Below are 25,220 nucleotides of genomic sequence, written 5' to 3' on the forward strand. Positions count from 1 at the left end.
GGGAAAGGAGGCCTCCAGGGGCTGGATGGGCTCCTAGTTGGGGGTTCAGAGTCAAACAGCAGCGCGTCAACGAGCCTTTCCTCTTTTGTTCTTAATGTTTAATTCACGTCATTTTATGAATCGTATTGGGAGAGAAAGATCAGGGCAGAAGGAAACGCCGGGAGAGGAAAGAAACCGAAAAAAGGAGCGAGCACAGCGGGCGCCCCTTCACACCGCGGGCCCCCCGCTCTGTGGGCGCAGACGGCGTTTTCTGTGCCAGGTCTGTGGGGGATCCCGGAGCCGCTGAGGGGAGCCTCGCCTCGCAGCCCCATCGCAGCCCGGTCCCTGCTGTTACTGTGCACACGGTGCTCCCGGTCCCGCTCGTTTCCCTCAGCATCAGTTCCTGTCAGTCCTTCCAGGCCTTCCTGAAACCAGCCTGTCCATCATTTCTTGTAGAACAGTAATATTCCATTACTTCCATGCATCATCATTCATTCAGCCATCCCCCACTTAGTGGGCATCCACTTCCCTTTTCCAATTCTTTGCCACCACAAAAAGAGCCGCTACAAACATTTAGCAAGCATTTATTAGGCACCGACTGCATGCGGTGGCCTTGTGGGTATTAATGCAAGGAATGAAACATGCCCTCCTTTCTAAGTGCTTCCTCCCAATGGGGAGGAGAGACCCCGAGGACAGGCGGTCCTTGTCTGACCGGAGTGGGGGGTACCGCTGCACTGTGGGAGGGACCTCACCAAACGGAGGCCGGATTGGAGAGTCAGGAGACCGCTGTTTGTCTGTGCCGTTCCTCCTCCCACAGCAGGACCCGGTCCAGAGTGCTGGGATCCCACTGCTGCACGAGCCCTCGGCCCAGACCAAGCTGGACTCACGTGAAGAGCCTGAGCCACGAGGTCAGAGCTGGGGCTCTCTGAGCCTCAGTTTCCCCATCTGTCACAGAGTAGCTCCCCTCCTCAGGGGCAGGAGAGCAGGGGCTTGGTAAGCTTTGTGCCCCTGTGTGCAGGGAGGACTGTTAGCTTCCCTCTTGGGAAGTGTCACAGAGCTGCTTGGGCCCTGCCCCCTGTGACACTCAGGACTTGCTCTCCCCCTCTATCCAACCAAGGAGCCGGACCGGCTGCCGGGGGAGGTCCCGGAGCCCGGCTCTCCCGTCCCGGCCCTTCCCCGGGAGGCAGCAGGGATGACTTCACAAAGCAAACAGACAGGCTCAGGTTTCAGCCCGTCCCCGCACCTGAGCCCGGCCGGCTGCCCAAGACGTGGAGCCTCCCCTGTGGCCAATCAGCGGAGGCCAGGGCCCCTGCCCCCTCGACCTCTCCCGGCAGCCGGGAGTCCGAGCCATTCCTTGGAGCTGGAGCGGACCCTGCCGGCCCCCCCAATGAGCACCCCAGGGGATGACGCCTCTCTGCCCATTGAGTAAGTGTTCCCCAGCGGCCGGGCTCCTGTGGCCAGGGCCGCCACCTGGGAGGTACCAGCTGGCGCTGGGAAGGGGGGGGCTGAGCATGACTAATCAGTGGGGGTGGGGCTGGGCCCCAGCGGGGGGCGGCTTGGACAGGTGGAAGCCTTGGGGGTCCCCTACCCGCCCCCCACCCAACGGGAACTCTGGGGCTTTCTCAAGGCACACTGTGCAGCTTGTTCCTCCCGGAGCCCTTGCACAGGACAGGAAGAGGGCCTGGGACACTGAGGGGGGAGGGGGCTTAAGAGACGGAGTCTAGCTGTTCATTTAATAGACAGGATCCAGAACCAGAGTAAAAGTTGGGAGGGACTTCGGGGGTCATCCAGTCCAAGGCCAGTATGGAAACTGAGGCAGGCAGGAAATGAGCACTTATTAAGCATCTACTGTGTGTCAGCCATTGTGCTTCTCACAGCACTCTTCAGGGCTAGTTTTATTCCCATCTTCAGATGAGGAAACTGAGGCAGGTGGATTCGGCAAGGTCAGAGATCTGGTAAATGTCTGAGGTCACATAGCTCCTGCCTCCCAGGCCAGAGAGATTAAGTAACTGCCCAAGACTTCACAGATGGGCTCCTAGGAGGCAGCGGGAGGTGCAGTGGCCAGCGTACTGGTCTTGGAGTCAGGAAGAACAGAGTTCAGAGCTGGGTGTTAAATTTTTTCAGTGTGTGTGGGGCAGCTGGGTGGTGCAGTGGATAGAGCACCAGTCCTGAAGTGAGGAGGCCCTGAGTTCAAATCCAACCTCAGACACTTAACACTTCCTGGCTGTGTGACCCTGAGCAAGTCACTTAACCCCAGTTGTCTCAGAAAAAAAAAAAAAAAAAAAAAAAAGAATTTTTTCAGTGTGACCTTTTTCATCTTAGAAACATTGTTGTTGCTCGTCCAGACTTTAGAAAGTGATGGAGAAAATCTGATCTGACTAAAGCAGACTAAACCTCAAACTGTACCTGATGTTCATGTCCTGATAGTTAAATATTTACTGTGGGATCCTAGGTCACTCCACTTCTGCCTCAGTTCCCTCATCTGTAAAATGGGCATCACAACAGCAACCGGCCTCCCAGGGTTGTCACGATTCAGTGAGATAATCATTGCAAAGGGCTTTGGAAACGTTCCCCATCATTACATTGTCCTGTTACACGGGGAGAAACTGAGGTTATGGGGAAGTAGCTTGACCAGGCTGGGGGTAGGATGCACACAGAGATGCAGTGCCAGGGCCTCAGTATTGCCATCTGTAACCTGAGGGTGTTGGGCTGGGTAGTGATATTAATGGCCCCCATTTTCTATAAGGGGAAAGGGGGGGACAACAGCATGGAAGCAAGGAGTAGGTGGGGGAAAGTAGCATTTATTAAGTACCTAGTATTTGCCAGACACCTTGCAAGCTTTTTATAAATATTATTTCAGTAACTGAACACAAATAAAACATAGACCAGATAAATTAGGAATAACCAGATTCTGATCTGATCTGAGCACTCCTGTGGTGGAGCGGTGCTGGACTGAGGGTCAGGAGCCCTGGCTCCAGCTGTGGCTTAAAGCCGACTCCTCTCTGGGTCTCAGTTTGCTGACCTGTAAAATGGGAGTTGAAGTACAGAATCAGTCTCTCAGAGTAGCACAAGGCCTTTCTAGGCCGGCATGGAAGCCTGCTCTCTTCTCTTGTCCTTGGGGAGTGGCTCTCAGACTCCGCTTTGTAGATCTGGCGTGAGGAAAATCTCACCACCTGCTGAGTTGGTCCGTCCCATTCTGGGACAGTTCTCCCTTGGGGAAGAACATGCTTGAAGCAGATCTCTTTTCTTCCAAGTCTTCTCTGGCCCCTCCCGGCTCTGACATTCTCTGGCCGTTTTTCTCCCTCCTTTCTTTATATCTCATGCACTTGGTGAAGTTCCTGTACACAGTAAACACTTAATAAATGCTCATTTTCCTGACTTGTAACTGGCCACCAGTGCTTGACCGTTCTGCAGGCCCAAGCCTCGGTGCCCTGGGTGGGTGGAGGAGGGCCCGGGCCCTGGCTGCTTGTATTTCCAGGAGGACTTGGCCGGTACAGAATCTTGGCGACTCTGGGGTTAGAGGGTACCCTGGTCCGTCTGTGGGCTGGGCCTGCACCCTGGCTCTCTCCCTGCTCTTACTCAGCCTGGACGTTATTTACCAAGGGCTGTGAACCAGGAGATGCCCGAGGTGGGCGCCCTGGCGGGGCCGTCCTCGGGCCCAACCGTGGTTAGAACACTTTCCCCACATCCCACATTAACCCTCATCTTCTTAAACCTGGAGGGAAACATTAAAAAGAGAATTTAGGGGCAGAATCCATAGGCATTTATTAAGCACCTACTGTGTGCTACAGGAAGGGGCGCACACAGTGGGCCTGGGGGGACCCAGGGCCCGTTCCTGCTCTGGCCAATAGTGGGGCGGAGACAAATGAAGGAAAGGCCCAAGCTGGGGCTGGGGGGACGGAGGGGCGGTGTGACCCGAGGCAGGTGTTTGGGAGATAGTGGACCAGGCAGTTTCCATCCTTGACTAAAGGAGCTCGGTCTCAGCTGTAGCAGGCAGGGGGGAGAGGGGAGCGGGGGAGGGGGGGGGAGGGGGGGTCACTGGTGACGCCCCTGCCTCGAAGCTGCCGAGCCTCAGCGAGGATGGTGAGGGAGAGAGGGGGAGGGGTGACTGGGCGTGGGGGGGGGAGGATGAGACAGGGGAGAGGAAGTGAGGGGAAAAACTGATGGGAAAAAACTTCTGGACCATAAAAATCAGCGAGGTCTGAACGAAAAGCGCCCTGAGTGTGAGAGAGAGAGAGAGAGAGCTCATGTGCGTGTGTGAGAGTTTGTGTGAGCACCGTGGGGCAGACTCTGATCTCCAAGCAGGGGGCGGCCGCTGACAGGAGGCAGAGGCAGGGTTAACCGCACGTGGTCCCCGGGGAAAAGACCCCCCATCAAGGGGAGGGGCCCTGGAGCCGGCAGCGGGGGGCGCGGCTGCTGAGGAAGAAGCTTGGACTGGGTCCGGCCCCCTGCAGACCAAGCCGGCCGCGGACAGTCCGCGCACATTTATGAGGCGCCTACTGCATGCCAGGCAGCGCCAAGCTCCGGGGACACAGGCAGCTGCCCCTAAGGGAGCTAATGGGGAGACGGGCCGCGGACAGACAGGCGGGAAGGGATGGTGGCGGATGGGGCGGAAAGGTGAAGGGGGCCCCAGAGCTGGGGGCGCTCAGAGAGGCAGAACAGGGGTGGGAAAGGAGAAGAGAGGGAGGCGGTGGGGAGGGAAGAGGATGAGAAGGGGGAGGGGGAGCAGCGGCCCCGCCCCCGGGCCTGTCCTGCCCCGCCCCAGCCCGCCAGCAGGGGGCGCTCTGCTCCAGCCTCGCTCTGGTCCCGGGCTCGGCCTGTAGGGGGCGCGTGTGCGGGGGGGGGGGGGGGCGCGTGTGCCGGGGCGCCGGTCCAAGGTCGGGGCCGCTTGTTCCCCTTTCCCCGGGCATGGGCCGGCCCCAGGGCAGCAGGGGCGCTGAAGGGCATGACCAATGCAGAGACTTGCGGCCCTCCTCACCAGACCTCGGCGGACAAGCCTCGGCCCCGACCCCGGCCCCGACCCGGGCCCGGGTCCCGACCCCGGCCCTGGCCCCGGCCCCGGCCCCGACCCGGGCCCCGGCCCCAGCCCCAGTCCCAGGTACGGCCGCGGGGGAAGGGGGACGGGGGCTCCCCGAGTTAAGGGCGCCCCAGGCTAGCCCTGCCCCCCCGGGGTCGTCCGCCGTCAGGTAGGGGTGGTCCCCTGGGAGGGGGCCGCGTGTGTGTGTGTGTGTGTGTGTGTGTGGGGGGGGGGGGTGCAGGGTAGGCCCTCAGACCCCGCTGGTCGAGCCGGAGAGGCCCCATGGGGGGGCCGTGGGGGAAGGGCGGCTGCGGCCCCGACTGTGGGGGGAGAGGGAGGGAGGAGAAGGCCTAAGGCCTAGCTTGGAGGCTGGGGGGGAGGGGAGGGCGGGCTGGAAAAGAGACAGAGCCCAGAAATTGAGGCAGAGGCGGAAAGAGACGATCCGCTCGAGCCAGAAAGAGGCAGAAAAAGCCAGAAAGGGCAGAGCCCACACAGCCCACCCAGAACTGGGAGGACTTGAGGGATTCGGGTGATCACCCCCAGTCTCTGGGTCACTATTAGTGTTGTCAGGGTCCTCATCAGTGTGTCCTCAGTGTCTGGCACACAGTGGGCGTTCATAGACGCGTCTGGATTGAGATGAATGGGAATCACCCAGGCTGGCTGGGAAGGTCGGGCTGCGACCAGCGCCTCCCGGAGGAGGCGCAGGCCCCGGGGCTGCCAGAGCGCTGGGCGACTTTGGGCCTCAGTTTCCCCATCTGTAACACGAGAGGACTGAGCTCTGCCCTTTTTTGAGGCTTGACCTGGCAGGCTGGGCCATTGACACTCCCTCCTCCTCCCTCCTCAGGTTTGATGCATAAAATAAATGACATAGAATCACAAAGGAGATTAATGACGGTGAAATGTGATTATCAAAATAAAACAAGTTCATGGTCCCCGATTGAGGGCCTGCTGTGGTTTGCCCGGGAAACGACCCTTGTGGCCCCGTTGACCGGGAGCTCATGGCCTCCGGAGCCGCCCCTGCTGTTCCGGAGCTTCCTCTCCGACCCCTTGGCTCCAGACTCTGCCTTTTGACACGGAGCCACCCCACCCCCAACCAGTCCACACTTAATCTTCCCTCCCGGCCCCATTTCCTCCAAGCATCCATCCTCCACGGGGCCTTCCTTGTTGGGAGGTGGGCCTCTGCTACAGGCTACGGTCACGTGTCTTTTGTATACCCTGACCCATCGCTTGAGGTCCACCAGGCCCTCCAAGTTCTCTTCACGGGACGTGTTGTCTGGCCCCTGTTCCCCAGACTTGTGCAGCTCCGTTTTTGGACCCTGGGCGGGTCTTTACATTTGTGCCCATTAAGTTTCACCCTAATAGAGTCTTGCTTAGTGTGAAGGCTCGAAGGCAGCTCGGAGACCAGCAGGTGGGGCCCAGAGGAGGGATTTGCTGAAGACCCCCAAGGGTCTGCCTCCTGCCTTCCCCTTGGCAGAGAGCCAGCCCCACCTCAGACAGGAGCCAGAAGCTGATGGGGCCTTCTCGATGAGGGGGATTTTCTCCGGGAATGCCCCTGACCTGGAGGGCTGACTTTTGTGCCCTTCCCCTCCTCAGGGTGGTCAGGGAGAGAGCCTCACATTCTCAGGGGCAGGGAATGGATTCTGCCCATTCTTGAGGTTTGGGGAGAGTGCTCTGACAGCCCACGGAGGACCCAGCAGGGAAGCTGGTCTGGGAGGGGAGGAGGGGAGTTTAGAGTAGAAGCCTTCCTAGACAGTCTGGGTGGCCCCCCAGCGGGGCAGGGCTTTGCTAGGGCAGATCAGGCCCTCCTGGAGAAGGGCCAGACAGGAGTCCGGGGCGCCTGACTCCAAGTCTTCCTGCCAAGAGTGCCCTGGCGCTAGCTCCATGGTTTTCCCGTCAGTCCCGGGGCCCTGGAGGGCCTGTGTGGGGCTGGGCCCCCTCCTGCTGCCCCATGGGCTACAGCACAAATAGACCCCAATCCTGGGGACTGAATGTGGACCACAACACAGCATTTGCTCTCTTTCAGTTATTTGTTTGGTTGCTTTTTGTTTTTCTTCTCAGATTATTTTTACCTTCTTTCTAGATCTGATTTTTCTTGTGCAACAAGAGAACTGTATAAATATGTATGCATATATTTAACATATACTTTAGCATGCATGGGACCACCTGCCATTTAGGGGAGGTTGTGGGGGGAAGGAGGGGAAAGTGGGAACAGAAGATTGTTTGCAGGGGTCAGTGATGAAAAATGACCCGTGAGGATATTTTGTATAAAAAACTATAATAATAAAAAATCATAGGCCCCAGAGTCCAGCTGGCCCAGCAGCCGAGGCCTACAGGGGTGAAGGGCAGGGGCAGCCTTGTATCCACCACTGGATGCCTTTCTTGGCACATTCTGACCCTGTCAACTCGTCATGATGGGCCAAGGACCGTGATAGCACCAGAGGCACGCTCTCTGCCCCTGGAAAGCTTCCCCTTTGTTGGGGCCTTTTACATTTATAGAAAGAGTGTGAATGCCAGCAAGCAGGTGCCGCAGGGTGCTGGAGGGCTTCAAAGGGGTCACTCTCTGGGTCTCAGGCCCTGACTTAAGCAAACAAGAGCCTGACCCCCTGGGAGAGCTAGTGTAGAATGAGCCACAGGGCAGGGAGGGAGCCTCTGGTCCCGGGAGGTTTCCCTTCCATGGCCCAGGGATCCGTGGGTGAGAGGCAGGCTGCGCCTGATGGGGCCAAGGTCCCTTCCATTTTAAAACTTGGTGTCTCTTTGGTACAGACCCTCCATGTCCAACCTGAACGTGGCTTTGGACGAATGCATGGCCGCCCTCGACCTCTTTCTCACCAACCAGTTCTCCGAGGCCCTCACCTACCTGCAGCCCAAGTAGGAGCCAATTCCCTGACAAGTTTGTTGGGGCTTGGGGAAGGGGGGAGAGTGGAGGGGAAAGTGGGGGGTTAGGGGGTTTGTTTCTCGGAAAATGTTTGAGCCCATGTCACAGGCAGCACCAGTGAACTGGCATGCTCTAGCTGCTCTGAGCCTCAGCTTCCTCATCTGTAAAGTGGGGCCGATAGCTCCGCTTTCCTTGGTTGTGAGGATCAAATGAAATAACATGACTTAATAAGTGCAGACTAGATTCTGCTGCAAGGAGCTTCTGGTCTTCTGGGGGAGGTCTCTCCAGACACTCCTCTGGCTCTGTGGGAAGCCGGGCACATAGTAGGAGCACACTCAACGGGGTACAGCCAGGGGGGCAGGCTTGAGACAGAGATAAGACCAAAGTGGCAGGGCCATGTGTGGAAATGGGCAAAGGCAGAGAGCTGGGCCATCTGAGTAGGCCTTTCTGGCTAGGATTCCTGGGGGTGGGGGTTCCCTGGGACTGGCTTGGCCTTGTGGAGGCTGTGGAAGGATGGCAATAGTGACAGGAGGTCTGTGACAAGAGCACCTCTCTCTGGGGCAGGCCTCTGTCCCAGGATGGGAGATCAGGTGGCAGAAGGCACTGGCACCCCAGGGGCCTTCCCTGGCCTCCCCAGTCCCGCCCTTAGCCTCCTAGAAGGGGAATGGTCTAGGAAAACTGCCTGTTTTCCTGCCTCTTAAACTGAGACCAACACCCCAAACCAACCAATAATAACAATCAAATCCTATATCTAAGAGCTGGGAGCTTTCAAGGTCCTAGTCATGATGATGGGGTCTGCCTGACGTCTTGGGCTTGGGATGTGCTGATGGCTCTGGCGTCTCCCTAGGAGGTCAAGGCAGGAGCCACCCATCTGTTTCCTTCTCCATCTGTTTCCTTCTCTCTGGGTGTCCCCAGCACGCCCTAGGCAGACTCCAGAAAGCCTGGCCAATTCATCAGTTGATTAACTGATGTTCCAGAGGAGGAGACTGAGGTTCGAGTCAGGCTGCATCCAGAGCTGATGCTCCTCCTCCGGCGGCTTGTGGCCTAGCCCACAAACAGAGCTCTGGACGTGGCTGGAGTCAGGACGAGCAGGGTTCAGAGAGCACCTTGACACATTTCCATCTCCTTTTCTGTAATCTGTAGTCTGTGATCCCCTCTCTGGAAGGAGGTGAGACATTCCTCTTCTATGCACTTCTTTTTGCCATAGGTTGTTTAGTGAATACCTGCCAAAGGCAAGATCCCCTGCTGGGCCCTGATGGGGAGACAAATTTGGATTTTGACCCTAATCTCACGTCCACAGGGCCGTCGGTCTCCTAGGAGATAGAAGGTACATGGACAAGTCACTATCCCCCTGATTCTGGAGCAAAAGTCCCTAGAGAGGTGTGATGTCCGGGCTTGTTCCCTGAAGAATCAGCCAGAGTCAAGATAATCAAAAGTCCTTGCCCCACATTGGGCACCAAAATGTAGTGTTCTGTTGTCTCTAAAGATTTTTGCTGGTTGTCAAGTCCTTTAACAGTCTCCTTATCAGCCATGCTCTTTCAGTGTCAGATGTTTCTTAGATCTTCTCCTTTGTTTTGTTGAGGTTTTTCTTTTTTTCTGTCTCTCTCCAGGTGCTTGTTGCCACCGATCTGTTTCCTTCTCCATCTGTTTCCTTCTGTCTGTTAAAATACAAGTAAACCCTCTCTCCCAGGCAGTTAACCTAGCTACCTTCCTTCTATTTACCACTTTCTAAATCTCTTCTCATCATTGGCAATTACATTGGAGCTGTTTGCACTGGACACTGCCCTGTTGGTTTAAAAGGCCTGTATTCTCCCCAAGTGTAATCTATTTCTGCTATTTGATTGCCTTTTGGCTGATTGATCAGGTAATCCCTTTCTACCATGTGATTGTTTTTCTGCTGGTTGAACAAATCAGAGTCGTGAACTTCTAAAGGCTCTTTGGATGTAACTTCAGCTGCCATCATGCCCCACCTATCTTTTGATTGATATCTTGGAACTGGGCTCTACCTCTCATTTCCCTGGATCAATCTGCATTCTGAGGCCCAGTGGAAGCCCTTGTGACATTTTGGACATAGAGTTTTAGGGCTTCTCTCACCCTGTCTTCTCACTCTATCTCCATGTCTACATTGAGCTCTTAGATGTCCAACTTTTCTACATTGAAAACATCTGTGAGTTTCTCTAGAAGTCCTTTGCCAGGAGGGACCTTGTCTTTCCATGTTCATCATAGTCCCGTGTATAAAAAGCATTTGTTCTTACTGTAGCACAGCGTCTTATGATCTCCTCTAAAGAAGCATCTTTGTCTAGTTCCCATATAATTCTTTTGCAGATCTCATTGGCATTTTCCTTAACCAGATGTCTGGTCATTATTTCTGTAGCTGCATTTTCTCTAATAGTTCTTTTGACAGCAGTTTGCAGACGTCCCACAAAATCCGCAAAAGATTCATTGGGACCTTGCTCTATTTTTGTGAAAGCTTCCCCTCGATCTTTCTGTCTGGGGAGGGAACCCCAAGCTTTTATTGCAGCCTTAGAAATTTGCTCATACACTGTCGTGGGGTAATTAATCTGTTCTGAATTTTCTCCATACGGACTTTCACCTGCTAGTTGGTCAAAAGTGAATTGTGTGTTAACTCCTGTTTCCATATTGCGTCTGACTTGAATCTTACATAATTCATAAAACTCCAAAAGCCACAATAAGTTTTGTCCAGGTTCTAAACATGTCTTAGCTATGGATTTCCAATCATTCGGGGTTAGGATTTCATAAGAAAAACCATTTAGTAACATTTTAACATAAGCTGATGTAGCCCCATAAAGGGTACAACCTTTTTTTCAAATTCTTAATTTGATTCAAATCAAAAGGAGTATATCTTCTCTTTTTTTGACCTAAAAAGTCAATCTCTTCAATTACAGGATATGCATGTATAAAATCACTTATATCCTGTCCTTCTCTCTTAGCTTTAACCAGTGCTTTTTCTAATCTTGTCATAGGCTGCTTCACAGGTGATTCTGTTTGTGTTTCTGCCTCTTCCCCTCTTCCTTCTTCCTCCACCCCTGAAGGGTTAATTGAGGGAGGAGATAGGAAATGTTCCTGTTGCTCAGAATTGTACTTCATCTAATTCATCCTTTTCACCTAGTTTAGTTGGATCCTCCCCCTCTGGCTCTTTCTTCTTTTTCTTTAGTCTAACACTTATATAATTTCTTAAAGCCACTTGAATTAAACTGTACGTATGAAGTGTATCTTTGGAAATTAAGTTTGGTTTGGAATTGTAGTGTTCACCTAGTTCCTCTCCTACTAATTTCCATTCATCTAGATCCAAATCTTTTTCCAGAGAAAAACAAGGACATATGACCTGCACAGTTTTTAAAAGTTCAGTGATCTCCTCCAAAATTAAAATCAATCCTTGGCTTTTCATAACCTTGACAATGCTCTCTAAACATTTTCCTTGAACAGAAACAGAAGGCTGTTTTCTAAACATTTGTCCCATTTCGCTGAAATTCTACTTTAGCTGTTTTAACAAAGTTTCCTTGTTACTCACGCTTATTTCTGGGTCAGAGAGACTTTTCCACTGAGATCTGGATTGGAGTCTTTTTCACTGCAATCAGGATCCTGTCTGTCCCTGTTTGGGCGCCAAAATGTCAAGTCTGGGCTAGCTCCCTCTGAAGGGCTCAGAATCAGCCAGAGTCAGGATAAGCAAAAGTCCTTGCCCCACGTTGGGCTAAAATATAGTGTCCTGTTGTCTCTCAATTGTAATCCTTCTCTGGGAGGCTTCTTTTCTGTATAATCTTTTCCTCTGTGAGCAGTTTTCTTGGGAGGCTTCTGGAGCCTCCAGCCAAAGCGAAGGTAGAATCTCAAATCCTCTTCTTCCCAAATCCTGGCTCCTTTTAAAGGTGTGAACCCTGAGCTAGAGAATTGTTAAGTACAACTTAGCACCTAGTAAGAACCTAACATTGGTTTCCTTGAGATGAAAAAAATTGTTGACTATTGTAGGACTTTAAAACTTGCAGGAATTATTGGATTTCAGGCACATGAACTTATAGACAATGGACTTATGGACATTATAAATTCTCAATTTATGATTATTTGATCATGTTATTTGCTACATCACTTCTAGCATGGGTTATGTTACTATGTGTTTATTTAATTTATGTAATTATGTGTAATACCTCCCATATTGATGCATTTATGTTTCAAGGTCATGACCACCTTATGTTCTAAATCAAAAGAAAGGGGGAGATGTTAGGTTCTTACTAGGTGCTAAGTCGGTACTTAACAATTCTTTAGCTCAGGGTTCATACCTTTAGTTCACACCTTTAAAAGGAGTTCTGAAAAGGAGTTTACACACCTTTAAAAGGAGCTAGTCCATTGGCTGTAGGAGTTCCCACAAGCCCCTGGGAGTACCCACAAGCCCATTCTCTGGGAGGATAGAAGAAGGCAGTCTGGAAGGAGGTAGTCTGGATTGGGTTAAGGACAAGACTTCCCAGGAGAACTTCAGGGAAGCTGGAAGAGATTCAGAGCCAGGATTCAGGAAGAAGAGGATTCGAGATTCTACCTTCGCTCTGGCTGGAGGCTCCAGAAGCCTCCCAAGAAACCTCCTCACAGAGAAAAGGATTTACAGTAAAGAAACCTCCTCCCAGAGAAGGATTACAATTGAGAGACAACAGGACACTACAGAGAGGTTCAAAGGTGACTCTGGATATGGGGCTCATTCCTTAGTCCAGAAGCCTCAAAGGGGGCAGCTTTCCCTGCTTCCAGAACCAGATAAAGTCAGGAAATATTAACCAAAACAAATTAAACTGCAATGAAATCTAGATAGCATCATAATTAATTGGTTATTAATATGAGAGAGGAATAATACTTTCAGTGCTACATTCATTCTAATTATTCCTCCTATTATTATTTATATCATCATCATCATCATTATCATTATCGTGTGATTTAGGACGATGCTGCCTTCTCATTTCTTTTAAACTCCCTAAGAAAGGATCTTCTGCTACAAGATTTCACAAGAGGGACAGAACCGGCTAGACTCAGAGGGTCTGAGCCACAGACCCTCATCGCCACAGTCAGATGAGAAAGTTGAACAAGAGGGGGGTAAATAGAAATTAAGTCACATGCCCAGGACCACACATCTGAGGCCAGATTTCAGATCTTGCGAACTCCGGGCCTGTATCTGAGGCACTGCCTAGCTACCTCCTGGTAAGGTTGAATGGGCCAAGCCGAAAATGTTTACACAATATCCAGGTCAGAATATCTTACACTCATTTGGAGACGCAAGCCTGGAGGTAGGCTCGAGAATAGTCAGCATAGGGTGATAATTGAATCCACAGGCACTGATGAGATTGACAAGTGAAAGAATCCAGAATAAGAAGAAAGTCCAATGTTGGGGCATTAGGGGACACCCACGGGTTATTTTTTATTTTTATTTACTTTTCAATAGTATTTTATTTTTCCAATTACATGTAAAGCTGGCTTTCAACATTCATTTTTAATAATAATAATATCACATATATTCAAAATATATGCAAAAATAGTGTGCAACATTCATCCTTGCAAAACCTTGCGTGCCAAGTTTTTTCTTCCTCCCCCTTCTCCCACTCCCTTCTCCAGAAGCAAGTCATCCAGTATAAGTTAAGCATGTGCAATTCTTCTAAACATATTTCCACATTGATCAGGCTGCACCAAAAAAAACATATCAAAAAGGAAAAAAAAATGAGAAAGAAAAAAAAGCAAACAAACGACAACAAAAAAGGTGAAAATACTGTGTTGTGATCCACATTCAGTCTTTCTGGATACAGATGGCTCTCTTCACAGAATTATTGGAATTGGCCTGAATAACCTCATTTCAACATTCATTTTCATAAGATTTTGAGTTCTCTCTCTCTCTTCCCTGACAGCAAGCAATCTGATATAGGTTATACGTGCATCATCATGTCAAGCACATTTCCATATTACTCATGTTGTGAAAAAAAAATCAGAACAAACAGAACTCTGGAGAACGAAAAAGCAAACAACCAAAAAAAGGTGAAAATGATCATCTTTGATCCACCTTCAATCTCCATAATTTTCTCTAATAGTGAATGGCATTTTCCAAGTCTATTGGAATTGTCTTGGAGAAAAAGAGCCTCATCACGTAATCATGCTGTTGCCGTGTACAATGACCTTCTGGTTCTGCTCACTTCCCTCAGTATCAGTTCCTGTAAGTCTCTCCAGGCCTTTCTGAAATGCTCCTGCTGGTCATTTCTTACAGAACAATAATATTCCATAGCCTTCATATACCACAATTTATTCAGCCATTCTCCAACTGAGGGGCATCCACTCAGTTTCCAGTTTGTGGCCACTACACAAAGGGCATTTTTGCACATAGAGGTCCTTTTCCCTTCTATAAGATCTCTTTGGGATAAAAGCCCAGTAGAGACACTGCTGGATCAAAGGGTATGCATAGTTGGGCAGAGTTCCAGATTGTTCTCCAGAATGGCTGAATCCATTCACAGTTGAACCAACAATGTATTAGTGGGAAACACGCACAGTTTAGTAGGCCTGATCTGATTGAGGATCCCCCCCCCAAAAAAAGAGAGAGACTGAGGATTTGTCAGAGAGGTAGGACGATAACCAGGGAGTGGGACAGGAGGAGACAGACAGATAGGTCCCGAAGACCTAGGGAGAGAGTGTCCAGAGGAGAAGGTGATGGACAGTGTCAAAGGTTGCAGAGGCCAAGTATCATCCACAGAAGGAGGGCTTGGGGCTAGAGGGGCACTGATCCCTGCAGAAGGGTCCCTATGGACTCCCACATTGGCTTGGTTTTAAAGTGCACTATCATCCTGGCTGTACTTTGTTCCTGACTTCACTTCCACCTAGTTCCAGAGCTGCCTCCATTTGAGGCCTCTGGGGTCCCTGCCAGGCCCAGATCCTGGGATCTGCCTACACAGACCCTCGGTGCGATTCCTAACAGGAGGGTACAGTGAGGTCATGGGAGAGCTGGGGAACTTCCTAGTGGAGGCTGCAGAAGGAGAGGGGACAAAGGGAGTGGAAAAGCCAGCTCTGCGTGAGGTATCAGGATCAGGCTCCCTCCCTCAGCTTTCCTCCTTACCAACGGTGTGGACCTAGGAAAGGGCAACCTCTTGGGACCTCAGTTTCCTCACCTGCAAAATCAGGGGGCCACCCAAGGGCCTTCTGGCTGTGACTCCAAGTCCCTTCATCTCCCTGGACCTCAGTTCCCCTCTCTGTAAAATAAGATAACAACATGAGGTGATGTAGCTCTGGATCTTGGACCCCACCTACCTCTGGGACTCTCTGGGGTCTCCTATTGGCTTAGACCTCAGCCCAAGATTGGAATCTCCAGTAGGAGCCTTCTCTGGTTTTAAAGGGCAGACCCCTTGCACCGGACTCCTGGGTCAGAGAGCTGAAGAGGGAAAGGAAAAGGCAGAGATAGACCCTTTAACAGCCATTGTGGCGCTGCTAAGAAAGATGGGAATAGAGAGACAGGTGGCAGGCAGAAGGAACTTGGTCCAGTGTGTTTGCCTTGGGTGGGGTAGAGCCAGGGCTGCTGCTCCTAGTCACCCCCTCCCGTATCCTGAAGATTTCCAGAGTTCTTTCCTCACTGCCTTGTGAGGAAGGGGGGCAGGGGGTCCCCATTTTATGGATAGGGAAATGAGGCCCAGAAGCAGTGACTCTTGGGCACACTCCCAGGGACTACACAGCAGGGCCCAGAAAGAGCAGCCCAGCCCTCCTGCTCCAAGCTCTGGGCCCTTTCCAGCCTTGCAGGCAAGTGCCAGGGGTTAGCTGGCACCCTGTTACAAACCCTGCCCCACACAAGGCTGGCAGCCACTTCCTCCAAGGGGAAGGACTGGTTTTTCCACCCAGGACTGTTTACTCAGGGGGAACAACACACACACACAGCATCTTGGTCTGAGCAAGCTTGTTTGCTCTTTGCTTTGTTGGCCAATGTTTGTCCCCCTTCCTTTTAGGCTAAGAGCAGAGTCATAGAAGGAAGAGCTTGCTCTCTTCTTCCTCAGTGGGAAAGAAATAGAAGGCCAGCTGAGCCCCCCACCATACCCCCTCTGAGCCCTTCCTCGGCCCCGTGGGCCTCAGTCCAGCTCTCTGGAGCCACCCGTCTGAGGTTGTCCAGTGGGCTCCTTCCTTGAGTGATGGCCCACGTTCCATGTGTTGCAGGTGGACACTCCATCCAGCCCTTCACCCACCTGTAGACCCTCTGGGGATGCTATTTGTTTCTTCTCCTGGTGGTTCTTCCTGTTTGTGAGGGCGTCTCCTTCCCCCATAGACAGACTGGGGCCTAGAGAGAGTGTAGGGGGGAGGGGGGATAGAATCACTTTCCTTCCTCTTCTGTTGTGGTCCCAGGGGATCCCGAGCTGGGGGCCCCCTTTCAGGGGAGGCTCCAGCAGGCTTGCCCATCTTCTGAATATTTGAGGCCTGGTCATCATCTTCACCCAACAGTTATTGTGCCATTTCTCATATAGAGAAACTGAGGCCTGAGAGGAAGCGATTGTTTTGAAAACTCACGGCAAGTCTGGGGCACAGCCAGAGCTCATGGCTTAGTCTGACTTCAGGGCCTTTGTCTCCGGGGCCATAGCTGCTGGTCTGGCCCGGGGCTGGGCAGAGAACAGGTTCCCACTCTTGGCTTAGTGTGGCCCACAGCTCTACACACTCTATGGGGGACCAGTCTGGTGCCCCCAGGAGTGAACAGAGAAGGTAGGAAGGAACAAGGGGTGCTTCACAGGCAGCCCTGGGGGTGGGTGCCCACCTCTACTCGGGGAGCCTCTGAGCCTCAGTTTCCCCAGGTGTCAGAAGTTGGGTAATAATGTGGAGAGCAGCTCAATGGAGGGCTTATGGTGAGCCCTGCTGGGAAAGGGTTTTGTTTCCAGTCTCTGAAAAGGGATGCCACTGGTGTCTTCATCACCACGCCCGGCATCTGTGGGCATTTACAGCCGGGCTATAAAGAGACTGGACTCGTGGGGCTGGACTGGCAGCCAGTCAGTGTCAGAGGCAGCATTGGGAGCCGGCTGGGCCTGGGGGGTGCGGCCCATTGGGATAAGGCGGGCGAGGTGCCGAGGCTGGAGCGGAACAAGCCAGCTTCTGTTTGCTCTGTTACAAATGGGACATGGGTGGGCCTTCCAGCAAGCTGGGCCCCCGTCAGGGTGACCCCTGTCACACTGCCTTCCTTGTGGGGGCTGAGCTAAGTAGCAAGCACAGAGCCAGGGAGCCCTTTGGGTAGGCCCTCTCCCTGGGGGTCACAGGTCAAGTCCTGTCAGAGGCCTGAGACAGACCACTTCCCACTGTGGGCCTCGGTTTCCTACTGGGATCCCATCTGAGCCGGCGGACTGTGGTAGAGGATGGGGGGAGATGGTCCTGCTGAGAGAGAGCCAGGGGTTCGAGGCATCCCTGCGAGGCCCTTACAGTCAGCCCTGGTGCTCGCTCCTGCTGTGCTCAAGTTGCTGAGCAGTTATTAAGCATCTCCTACCAACAACAAACCATTGTAGGCACCCATTAAGACACCTCATGTCCCTAGTGTGTCATATGGTGCCTGGCACGTAGTAGGCGCTTAATAAATGTGCACCTGCTAGTTTATTGTGTCTGGGTGCTATAGTGGGTGCTGAGGATCCAAAGACAGGTGGGCAGCCTTCAAGGAGTTTACATTGTGGCTGTGTGAATGCCTTGGCTAGTGATACTTGCGTGTCCAGACTCTAAGCCAGGCTTGGGCTCAGGCAGACCTGGATTCAGAGCCTCCCTCAGACTCTAGCCTCTCTGAGCCTCAGTTTTTTCATCTGCAAAATGGGGATAATCACTATGCGTTTGAGGATGCAGCAAGATGATGTACGTGAAGCGCTGTGTGGATGGGGATTCTTATTGTTGGAGGCGGGGTCCTGAGTTCGCCCCCCACTGGGCGCCACTGGGTGCTTCCAAGAAGCTTGAGGTCAGAGCCACACCTTTGCAGCCCCTGTGAGCCATATGGCTTATCTCTTCTTATGTTTCCACCTTCCTTCTTTCCCGGCAGAACCAAGGAGAGCATGTACCACTCCCTGACCTATGCCACCATCTTAGAAATGCAAGCCATGATGACCTTTGACCCCCAGGACATCCTGAACGCCTGTAACATGATGAAGGAGGCCCAGATCCTGTGCCAGAAGTAAGGGTGGGGCATCTGGGGGTCGGGGGGTCAGTAGGTGGGGCTTACTGCTGGAGGAGGGATTACTTGTGGCAGGGTAGTGGAAAGGGTCCTGGCAGGTACCTCTCCCACTCTAGCATTCCATGCTTCCAAGAGACTGACCCTCCGCAGGGGCAAATTAGACAGATGCTCCCTGGGCTGTGATTTCAGAGGAAGTAAAAAACTCACTTTATTCTCACCCCAGACTGGCACCATGCCTGAAATCCCACCATTAATAATTCAAGGCACGGTTCCCGGTCTACACCCAGAAACTCAGAGCCCTGCTTTGTTCTCCTGGTTCTTGCGCTAGATCCTGCTCCCTAAGGGGTCCGGAATCCCGCTTCCTATATAGCTGTGGCCAGGGGGTGCCTATATAGACGTTGCCAGAGCTGGAACACAGCGGTGGGAACGTATCAACAAGTCAGCTTTTTGAGACAAACTCAGGGGCCCCTGGCCCACCCTGCCCAGGAAGGCCTTGGGCTAAAGGGATGGGGGGGGGGGAAGGTGGGGAAAGCAGCAGCCCCGCATCCCTAACAGCCTGTCACAATGAGTTAGTTTACTAGGAAGCCATTACACACATGTTCCTTATGCCCCGGGGTAAATGACTGACTGCCCTGCTCAGTTCTGCTCTGCCCCATGTCCCTAACGTTCCGCCTCTCTCTCCCGATGTTTTGAGCCATCTGAAATGTGTGTAAGAGTAGCTCCTAGCAAGGGGAAAATGCATATGGAAGACCCGATCTCAGGCATCTTATGAGCTCAAGACAGTCTGGCTCAATACAGCCAACATTTATTGAATGCCTACTGCATACAGAGCCCTGTACTCACTCATTCTGGGGAAAGATCCCATCCTCAAGGAGCTGGCCGTCTCCTGGGAGAGATGGACAGAGCTCGTGAGCACGGAACAGGGGTGAATCATAACATGCTCTAAGAACATTTGAAGAGGAAGGGATGCCATTCGTCTGGATCAGGGTGAATCAGGGAAGGCTCCTTAGAGGAAGCCGGGCCTGAGCTGGGCATCGAAGGAAGAGTTGGACAGAGATAAGAAAGGCAGGGTATTCTGGGTATTCTCGGCCTGTGCAAAGGCCCAGAGGCCAGAAAGCCAAATAGAAGGAGCGGGAGCTCAAGGATCCGGGTTTCTGGAAACGAATCCATGAGAGTAGAGTGTGAAATACTAAAAGGAGCATAGCCTTGGATGGATTTGGATGTCTTCCTCATCTGCTCTCTCATGTCATAAGGGAGCAAACCAAGGGCCACGGCTCATCCCACGGGCACACGGCACACTTCGGAGAGGGGCTTAATGTGCTGCCTGGCCCTCTCTGAGGAGATGTAGAGGGCGCCAGGGGCGGGACAAGTCTGAGAAGAGTGGAAAGTCTTTCTCTTGGGGTCAGAGTCTCTTTTGTAGAGAGGGGAAGATGCGGCCAGGTAGAGGCTCCTTTGGGAAAGGCCGGAGCCTTGCCGGGGGTTGCGAGAACAGATTGGCAGAGCACGCCCCCACAGGGAAGGGCCCCCCTACATTCCACCTCGCCCATAGCCCCAGTTCCAGGGGACATTGGTCATCTCATCCGGTCCCCAGAGGGGAAAACTGAGGCCTGGGGAGAGGGAAGTGACCAGTTAAGGTGACACAGCCAGTAAATGCTAAAGTCAGGACCTGAACCTTGTTTTCTGACCTTGATCCAGTATTCTTTCCTTCCTATGTTCGGAAGAGGGAGACCAAGATGGGGAGGTGTTAAGAGACCATGCCTGGGGGGCTTTGCTGAAGGAACTGGGGGACCTTTAACCCTGGAGAGAGAAGACTTGGAGAGGCAGGACTGTGTTTGGGGAAGATTCAGACTGGGCACCTAGCTAGGACTTCCTGGCCTGTGAATTCCAGCTGGAAGTTGGGAGCTGTCCCAACGTGGAGCATGGCCAGAGGTGCCTGCCTCTGCTGGACAGCTACCAGGGGACACAACTACTCCGTTTGAATGAGGGCTGGAAATATTAAGTGCTTAATAAGTGCTTGTTGACTGACTGAGGATGACTGTAAGGGGATTCTAGCATGAAGGAAGATGATCAGTCAGTCAGAAAGCATTTATTGAGTGCTAGACACTGTTGCATGCTGGGCTGGATGATGCCTAAGGCCCCTCCTAGGGCCTGGCCTTTGGGAGGAGCTTGGGGGGCAGCTCTGGCTCTGGAGGTGTTGGCCTTGGGGGTCACATTCCTGCTCTGCTCCCTTGGGAGCAGAGTTCCTCTTCTGTAAAGTGAGGGGTGAGGTAGGATGACCCCACGTTCCTGCTCAGGGCCTGGCAGCTCATTCTGCAGCCTCTCCCAGCCCTCCTGGTGAGCTCCAGCCCAGGAAACCACCCCCAGGCCCCTGGGAAGGATCAGTGGTTGCCTAGCAAGCAGGTCAACAGCCTCCTTCTTTCCCGGCACCGGGGCTGAGCTGTTTCCTGATGCAACTCATGGAAAGGCTTCCTGATCACCAGGAGACCGTGCCTGGTGTCATTCGCGTCATGAGCACCCTCCTGGAGCCAGGCTGGGGGGGGGAGGGTGATGGGCCCCAGCCAGTCCAGGAAGCAAGAGTCAGGGGTCTGCCTGGATGACACCCTCCCAGGTTTGCAGAGTTCCTTCCTCCTCATGCTCCTGTGGAGGAAGTGTTTACAGACAGGGCCGTGCTGGTAAATATTTAACGACCAGCTGTCCAAAAGAGCAGGGCAAGCTCTGAAGTTTAACCTGTGTTGTTAACACTGTCTTAAGTCTAGAAAATCAGTGAAACAGTCAGACCCCGACCTGAGGCCCTTGTGGGCATCTGAGTTGTAAAGCTGTGCTGAACATTCAGTTGGCTTCCAGGTTGGTCCCAGCGCATCCCTGGGACACCCCGGGAAACTGAGACTTAGAGAATAATCCACATCAGAAGGGACACGGATTTATTTCAGACAGTGTAGAGTAACAACAACCACCACCACCACCACCATGTGCCAGGCTGGGCTAAGCGCCTTACACGTATAATCTTATGTGACCCTCACAAGAACCCTGAGAAACAGTATTCCCATTTTACAGATGAGGAAACTGGGGCAAATTGAGTCATTTGCTCAGAGTCACAGAGCTAGTAAGTGGCTGAAGTGGGATTTGAAGTCAAGACCTCTTGGCTTCAGGCCTGTTGCTTTGCCTACTGTGCTCCCTAGCTAGTAGTGAGTAAAGGACTGACTTCAGGCCAAGAAAACCTGGGTTCAAGTCCTGCCTGACCCAGATAAGACATGTGTGTGACACTTGGCAAGTCACATCACTGCTGTCTGCCTCAGTTTACAGTTTCTGTAAAATAGAGGTTATAATAGCTCCTTTGCAGACTTCAAAGTCTATGTAAATTGTAGCTATTATTATTATTATCATTATTATTATTATTATTACAAGATGCACGGACTCAGGACCCTTCCCCATCCTTGGTTTCTCTCCTCTGGACACTCCTTGATTTATCAGTGTCCACTCTCATGGGCAGAGAAACCAACTCCTCCCTCGTAGCAGACGCCATCTTTCTCTTTCTGCATCCACTTTATTAGCCGCATCATCACTTTCCTGACTCCCATTGAGCTTACAGGCCACTAAGCTCCCCTGATCCTCTTCAGAAAGGCTCAGTGCCCAGCCATCCCAGACTTGCAGCTATTGGCTTTTGAACTCCATGTGTAAGACTTTACATTTCATCTTATTAGAACTGGTCCCATGTTCTAGATCAGGGGGTGTCCTGGACCCCTTGGGGGCCCTGGGATCCAGCCTCACAATGATGGTCTGTAATGCATGAAATCAAAGGCAAAAACTGACCAAAGAAACCAATTCTGTGGGAACCCAGGGAGCCAGAGTCACCCAGCTAGAAGGGTCGGATATGGGCCTCCCTGACTCGCAGGCTTGTTCTCACTCTGCTTTGGGCACTGAGGCATCCAGGTGGCGCACAAACAGCCCCCAGGAGCTCAGTCGGCCTGGCCACAAGCATTTATTAAGTGCCAGCTGTGACAGCCCCACCCCCAGGGACCTTGCAAGGAGCCGGAGGCTCCCGGGGGACTCATGGGGTAAATTGGAAGTGAGCCTCATGAAGGGCCACTAGAAGAGGCTTCCCAGAGGCTGGGCCTGAGGGAAGGCCGAGGCAGAGAGGAGGAAGGAGGGCTTCTTGGGGAGTAGGGGGGTCTGAGGGGAGAGGGCCTGATGGGGGGAGGAGCCTGGCAGTGGAGATAACAACCGGGGCCTTGTACCAGGAGCAGAGGGGAGGTCAGTGCCCCTGGATCATTGACTGCATTTGGAAAGGGCTGGGTAATAAAGGTGGGCAGCAAGGTGACACAGGGAATCGAGTGCCGGTCTCAGATACTTACCAGCGGTATCATCCTGGGCAATCACTTCACCCCATCTGCCTCAGTTTCCTCATCTGTATAATGGGCTGGAGAGGGAAAGGGCAAACCTCTCCAGTATCTCTGCCAAGAGGGGGTCAGCAAGAAAAAGATTATGGAGTTGTAAAACACTGAGGGGGGTTTTCTCTCCAGCCCCAGAGACTTTATGGAGGGGGAGGGATGACGTAGTCGAGCCTGTGATGTAGGGTGGGACCCCCTGTCGGCCATCACCCCAGTTTCCTGGGACCACACTGCTCGCTGACATCCAGCTGCAGCCCACGGGCTTGGAGAGTGCAGGCCCTTCTGGGTCCGGGTGCGCTGGAGGCGCAGATGGGACCAGACTCCAGGCGTTCCCAGGAACTCTGATGGCAGATAATGCTCCTGGGCTTGAAGCCATTCCCTGAAAGGAACTCTGCACTCCTTGTATGTGCAGAAGTGGGCTGCCCTTCCCCTGTACAGATGGGCAAACTGAGGCCCAGAGGGGAGCCACCTGACATTTGTGACTCCTCTTCTCTTCCCACAGACATCGAAAGAAATTATCCGTAGCCGGCTCCTTCAGCAACCTCATGCACCGACCCACCCTGGACCAGTTCACCGAAGGTGAGATGGCCCCCACCAGGGCCCTTCTGCCCTGCATGAGGCTAGGATTGAGCGGGCTGCCTGTTTCCAGGAGAGCTGCTGTGCCAGCCCTTAATGAGGTGCCCCTATTGCTGGCATTGAGGAATGCCAGCCTCAGCCTGCCACCCCCAGAGCCATCACAAAGCCCCTGTGGCAGTGCCCAGGAACAGGGCTAAGAGCTTCCCCAGCTCCCTGGGACCCCTTGCAGATCATCCGGGGAGTCTGCTAGGAGTTGGGGGGGAGAAGAAAGAAACGGCTTTCCTGAAGCTCCTTGAGCAGCAGTGGGCCACGGCCGGGCAGGCCTGCCCACTATGAAGTGCTGGGGTGCAGAGTCCCCATCCCCTCAGCACCTGGCCGTGTCCTAGCCCAGCCCCACCAGCTGACCCTCGCTATTGGCAGAGATCATATTCTATCTGGTTTTCCAGTTGAGGAAGCTAAGGCCGGGGACGGGAAGGGGCCAAGCCAATGGGATCCAACGAGGAGGGAGAGGCAAAGGGAGGGCGGATGCCCTGGAGCCTGGTCCCTGTGCCTGCCTTGCGGGGGTGCCCAGACCCACTCGCCGGCCTGTGCCTTTTCTCTCCCCCAGAAGAGATCCACGCTGAAGTCTGCTACGCCGAGTGCCTCCTGCAGCGAGCGGCGCTGACCTTCCTGCAGGTGGGCTTCCTCGCCTGGGGGCCGGGCCCACCCTCGTTCATGGGCCCATGGGAGATGGGTGAGCTCCCATGACCGGACACCCGTCACCAGTGCTGCGGGGAGGGCGGGGTGGAGTCGGAGGCCCCGGGTCAAATCTCAGCCCCATGGGACCCCAGGCAGGTCCCGTGACTTCTCTGGGGACAGCCTGGTGTTCTCGCTGAGCCGGGCAACCCCAGAGCCGAACCCAGCCCCTCCTGGGCAGCTCCCGACCAGGGCCAATGGTCCTTCCCCTCACAGGACGAGAACATGGTGAGCTTCATCAAAGGGGGCATCAGGGTGCGGAACAGCTACCAGACCTACAAGTGAGTGGATGGCGGCCGGATGGTCACCTCCGACCCCGAGGCCTGTCTCGGGCGGTCCTCAAGGCTTTGGGGGGCCCCGTTTTGTCAGGGAGAAAACTGAGGTTGCAGAGGGGAGGGAGGGTCGCTCTGGGTGCCTGCTCCAAGCTGCTGCTGTGGGGATGGTGCCAGGGTCCCAGGGGAGAGTTCCAGGGGAGGGAGGGTCAGGCCCTGCCCTCCCGTTACTTCTCCAAGCTTCTGCTTATAGCTCTCTGGGGACGGGGGGCTCACCACCTCTCATTTGGGGGCCTTTGTACAACTTCCCTTGACCTCCCGTGCCCCGCCCAAGCAGAACAAGGCTATTGGACCCCCGGACACTCAAACCATGTGGCCCCCCCATTACTTCATGTGCTTTCATGTGCCAGAGAGGTGCAAACAGTACTGGGGGTCAGGTCAGAGGTGGCTTGTTATTCCCTGAGTGTGTCAGCAGTTGTATGATCCTGGGCGGCTCGCTGCACCCGTCTGCCTCAGTCTTCCCAGCTATGAAACGGGGATCATAACAGCCCCCACTGCCCCGGGGGAGGCACAGCATCAGCCGCTCTGTGAATGCCTTTTCTCATCTACTGAGGCTGCTGGGGCGGGGGCGGGCCGGGCTCCGGACCCTGTGACTGAGTGGAAGCTTTGTGTGACCAGGGAGCTGGACAGCCTGGTGCAATCCTCCAGCTACTCAAAGGGAGAGAACCACAGCCATTTTGAAGGCGGGGTGAAGCTTGGCGTGGGCGCCTTTAACTTGGTGAGTCCCCGGCGTCCCTCCCCAGCCCCTCACCAAGGTGTGCCCAGGACTGGGGGGAGGCACTGAGGAGGGCCTGGCAGGCAAGGCTCCAGAGATGGTGGGATCTGGAGGAGGGGCTAGTCAGATGGAGGTCCCCTGTCCTCCCCCCTCCCAGTCACTAGATGGGGCAGACAAGGGTTGGCAGTGTAGACAGAGGCAAGAAAGCTCGGTATCTGGTTAAGGAGGAGAATTAGCTAAGGAGTTCGTGACTACTGCTCAGGTGTTTTGTGTACCCCAAAATGGCCAGTGGTAGAAGACGGGACCCCTCAGTTAGAGCTAGGGGGATCTTGTCCTTCAGCTCTCCATTGTTACCGATGAGGAAACAGGCCCAGGCTGGTGACTTGCCCAAGAGCACACAGCTGGCAGAAGGCGGGGCTGCCTGGGTCCAGATCTCCTGGCCTCCCTCCTGGGGCCTCGAGTCAA

At 53.5% G+C, this 25,220-nt stretch overlaps 1 protein-coding gene across 8 annotated transcripts in view; it reads left to right on the forward strand.

Annotated features, from left to right (window-relative positions):
- The window catches only part of TTC39A (tetratricopeptide repeat domain 39A), a 50,092-nt gene that overhangs the window by 9,985 nt on the left and 14,887 nt on the right, over positions 1-25,220 (forward strand). The window contains exons 1-7 of one of the 8 annotated variants that reach the window (XM_074265965.1): positions 1,157-1,404; positions 7,760-7,864; positions 17,878-18,009; positions 22,900-22,976; positions 23,581-23,648; positions 23,925-23,989; positions 24,659-24,758. In XM_074265965.1, coding sequence (XP_074122066.1) covers positions 1,172-1,404; positions 7,760-7,864; positions 17,878-18,009; positions 22,900-22,976; positions 23,581-23,648; positions 23,925-23,989; positions 24,659-24,758 — 780 coding nt within the window. In that variant the 5' untranslated portion in view covers positions 1,157-1,171. Of the gene's footprint in view, positions 1-1,156; positions 1,405-4,816; positions 5,166-7,759; positions 7,865-9,177; positions 9,199-9,419; positions 9,470-17,827; positions 18,010-22,899; positions 22,977-23,580; positions 23,649-23,924; positions 23,990-24,658; positions 24,759-25,220 lie in introns of those variants that run through there. The other 7 variants (XM_074265963.1, XM_074265966.1, XM_074265971.1 and 4 more) reach the window with 7 other exon arrangements.

Source organism: Sminthopsis crassicaudata, chromosome 4 (assembly GCF_048593235.1).
Source record: "Sminthopsis crassicaudata isolate SCR6 chromosome 4, ASM4859323v1, whole genome shotgun sequence".
NCBI classification, from domain to species: Eukaryota; Metazoa; Chordata; class Mammalia; order Dasyuromorphia; family Dasyuridae; genus Sminthopsis; species Sminthopsis crassicaudata.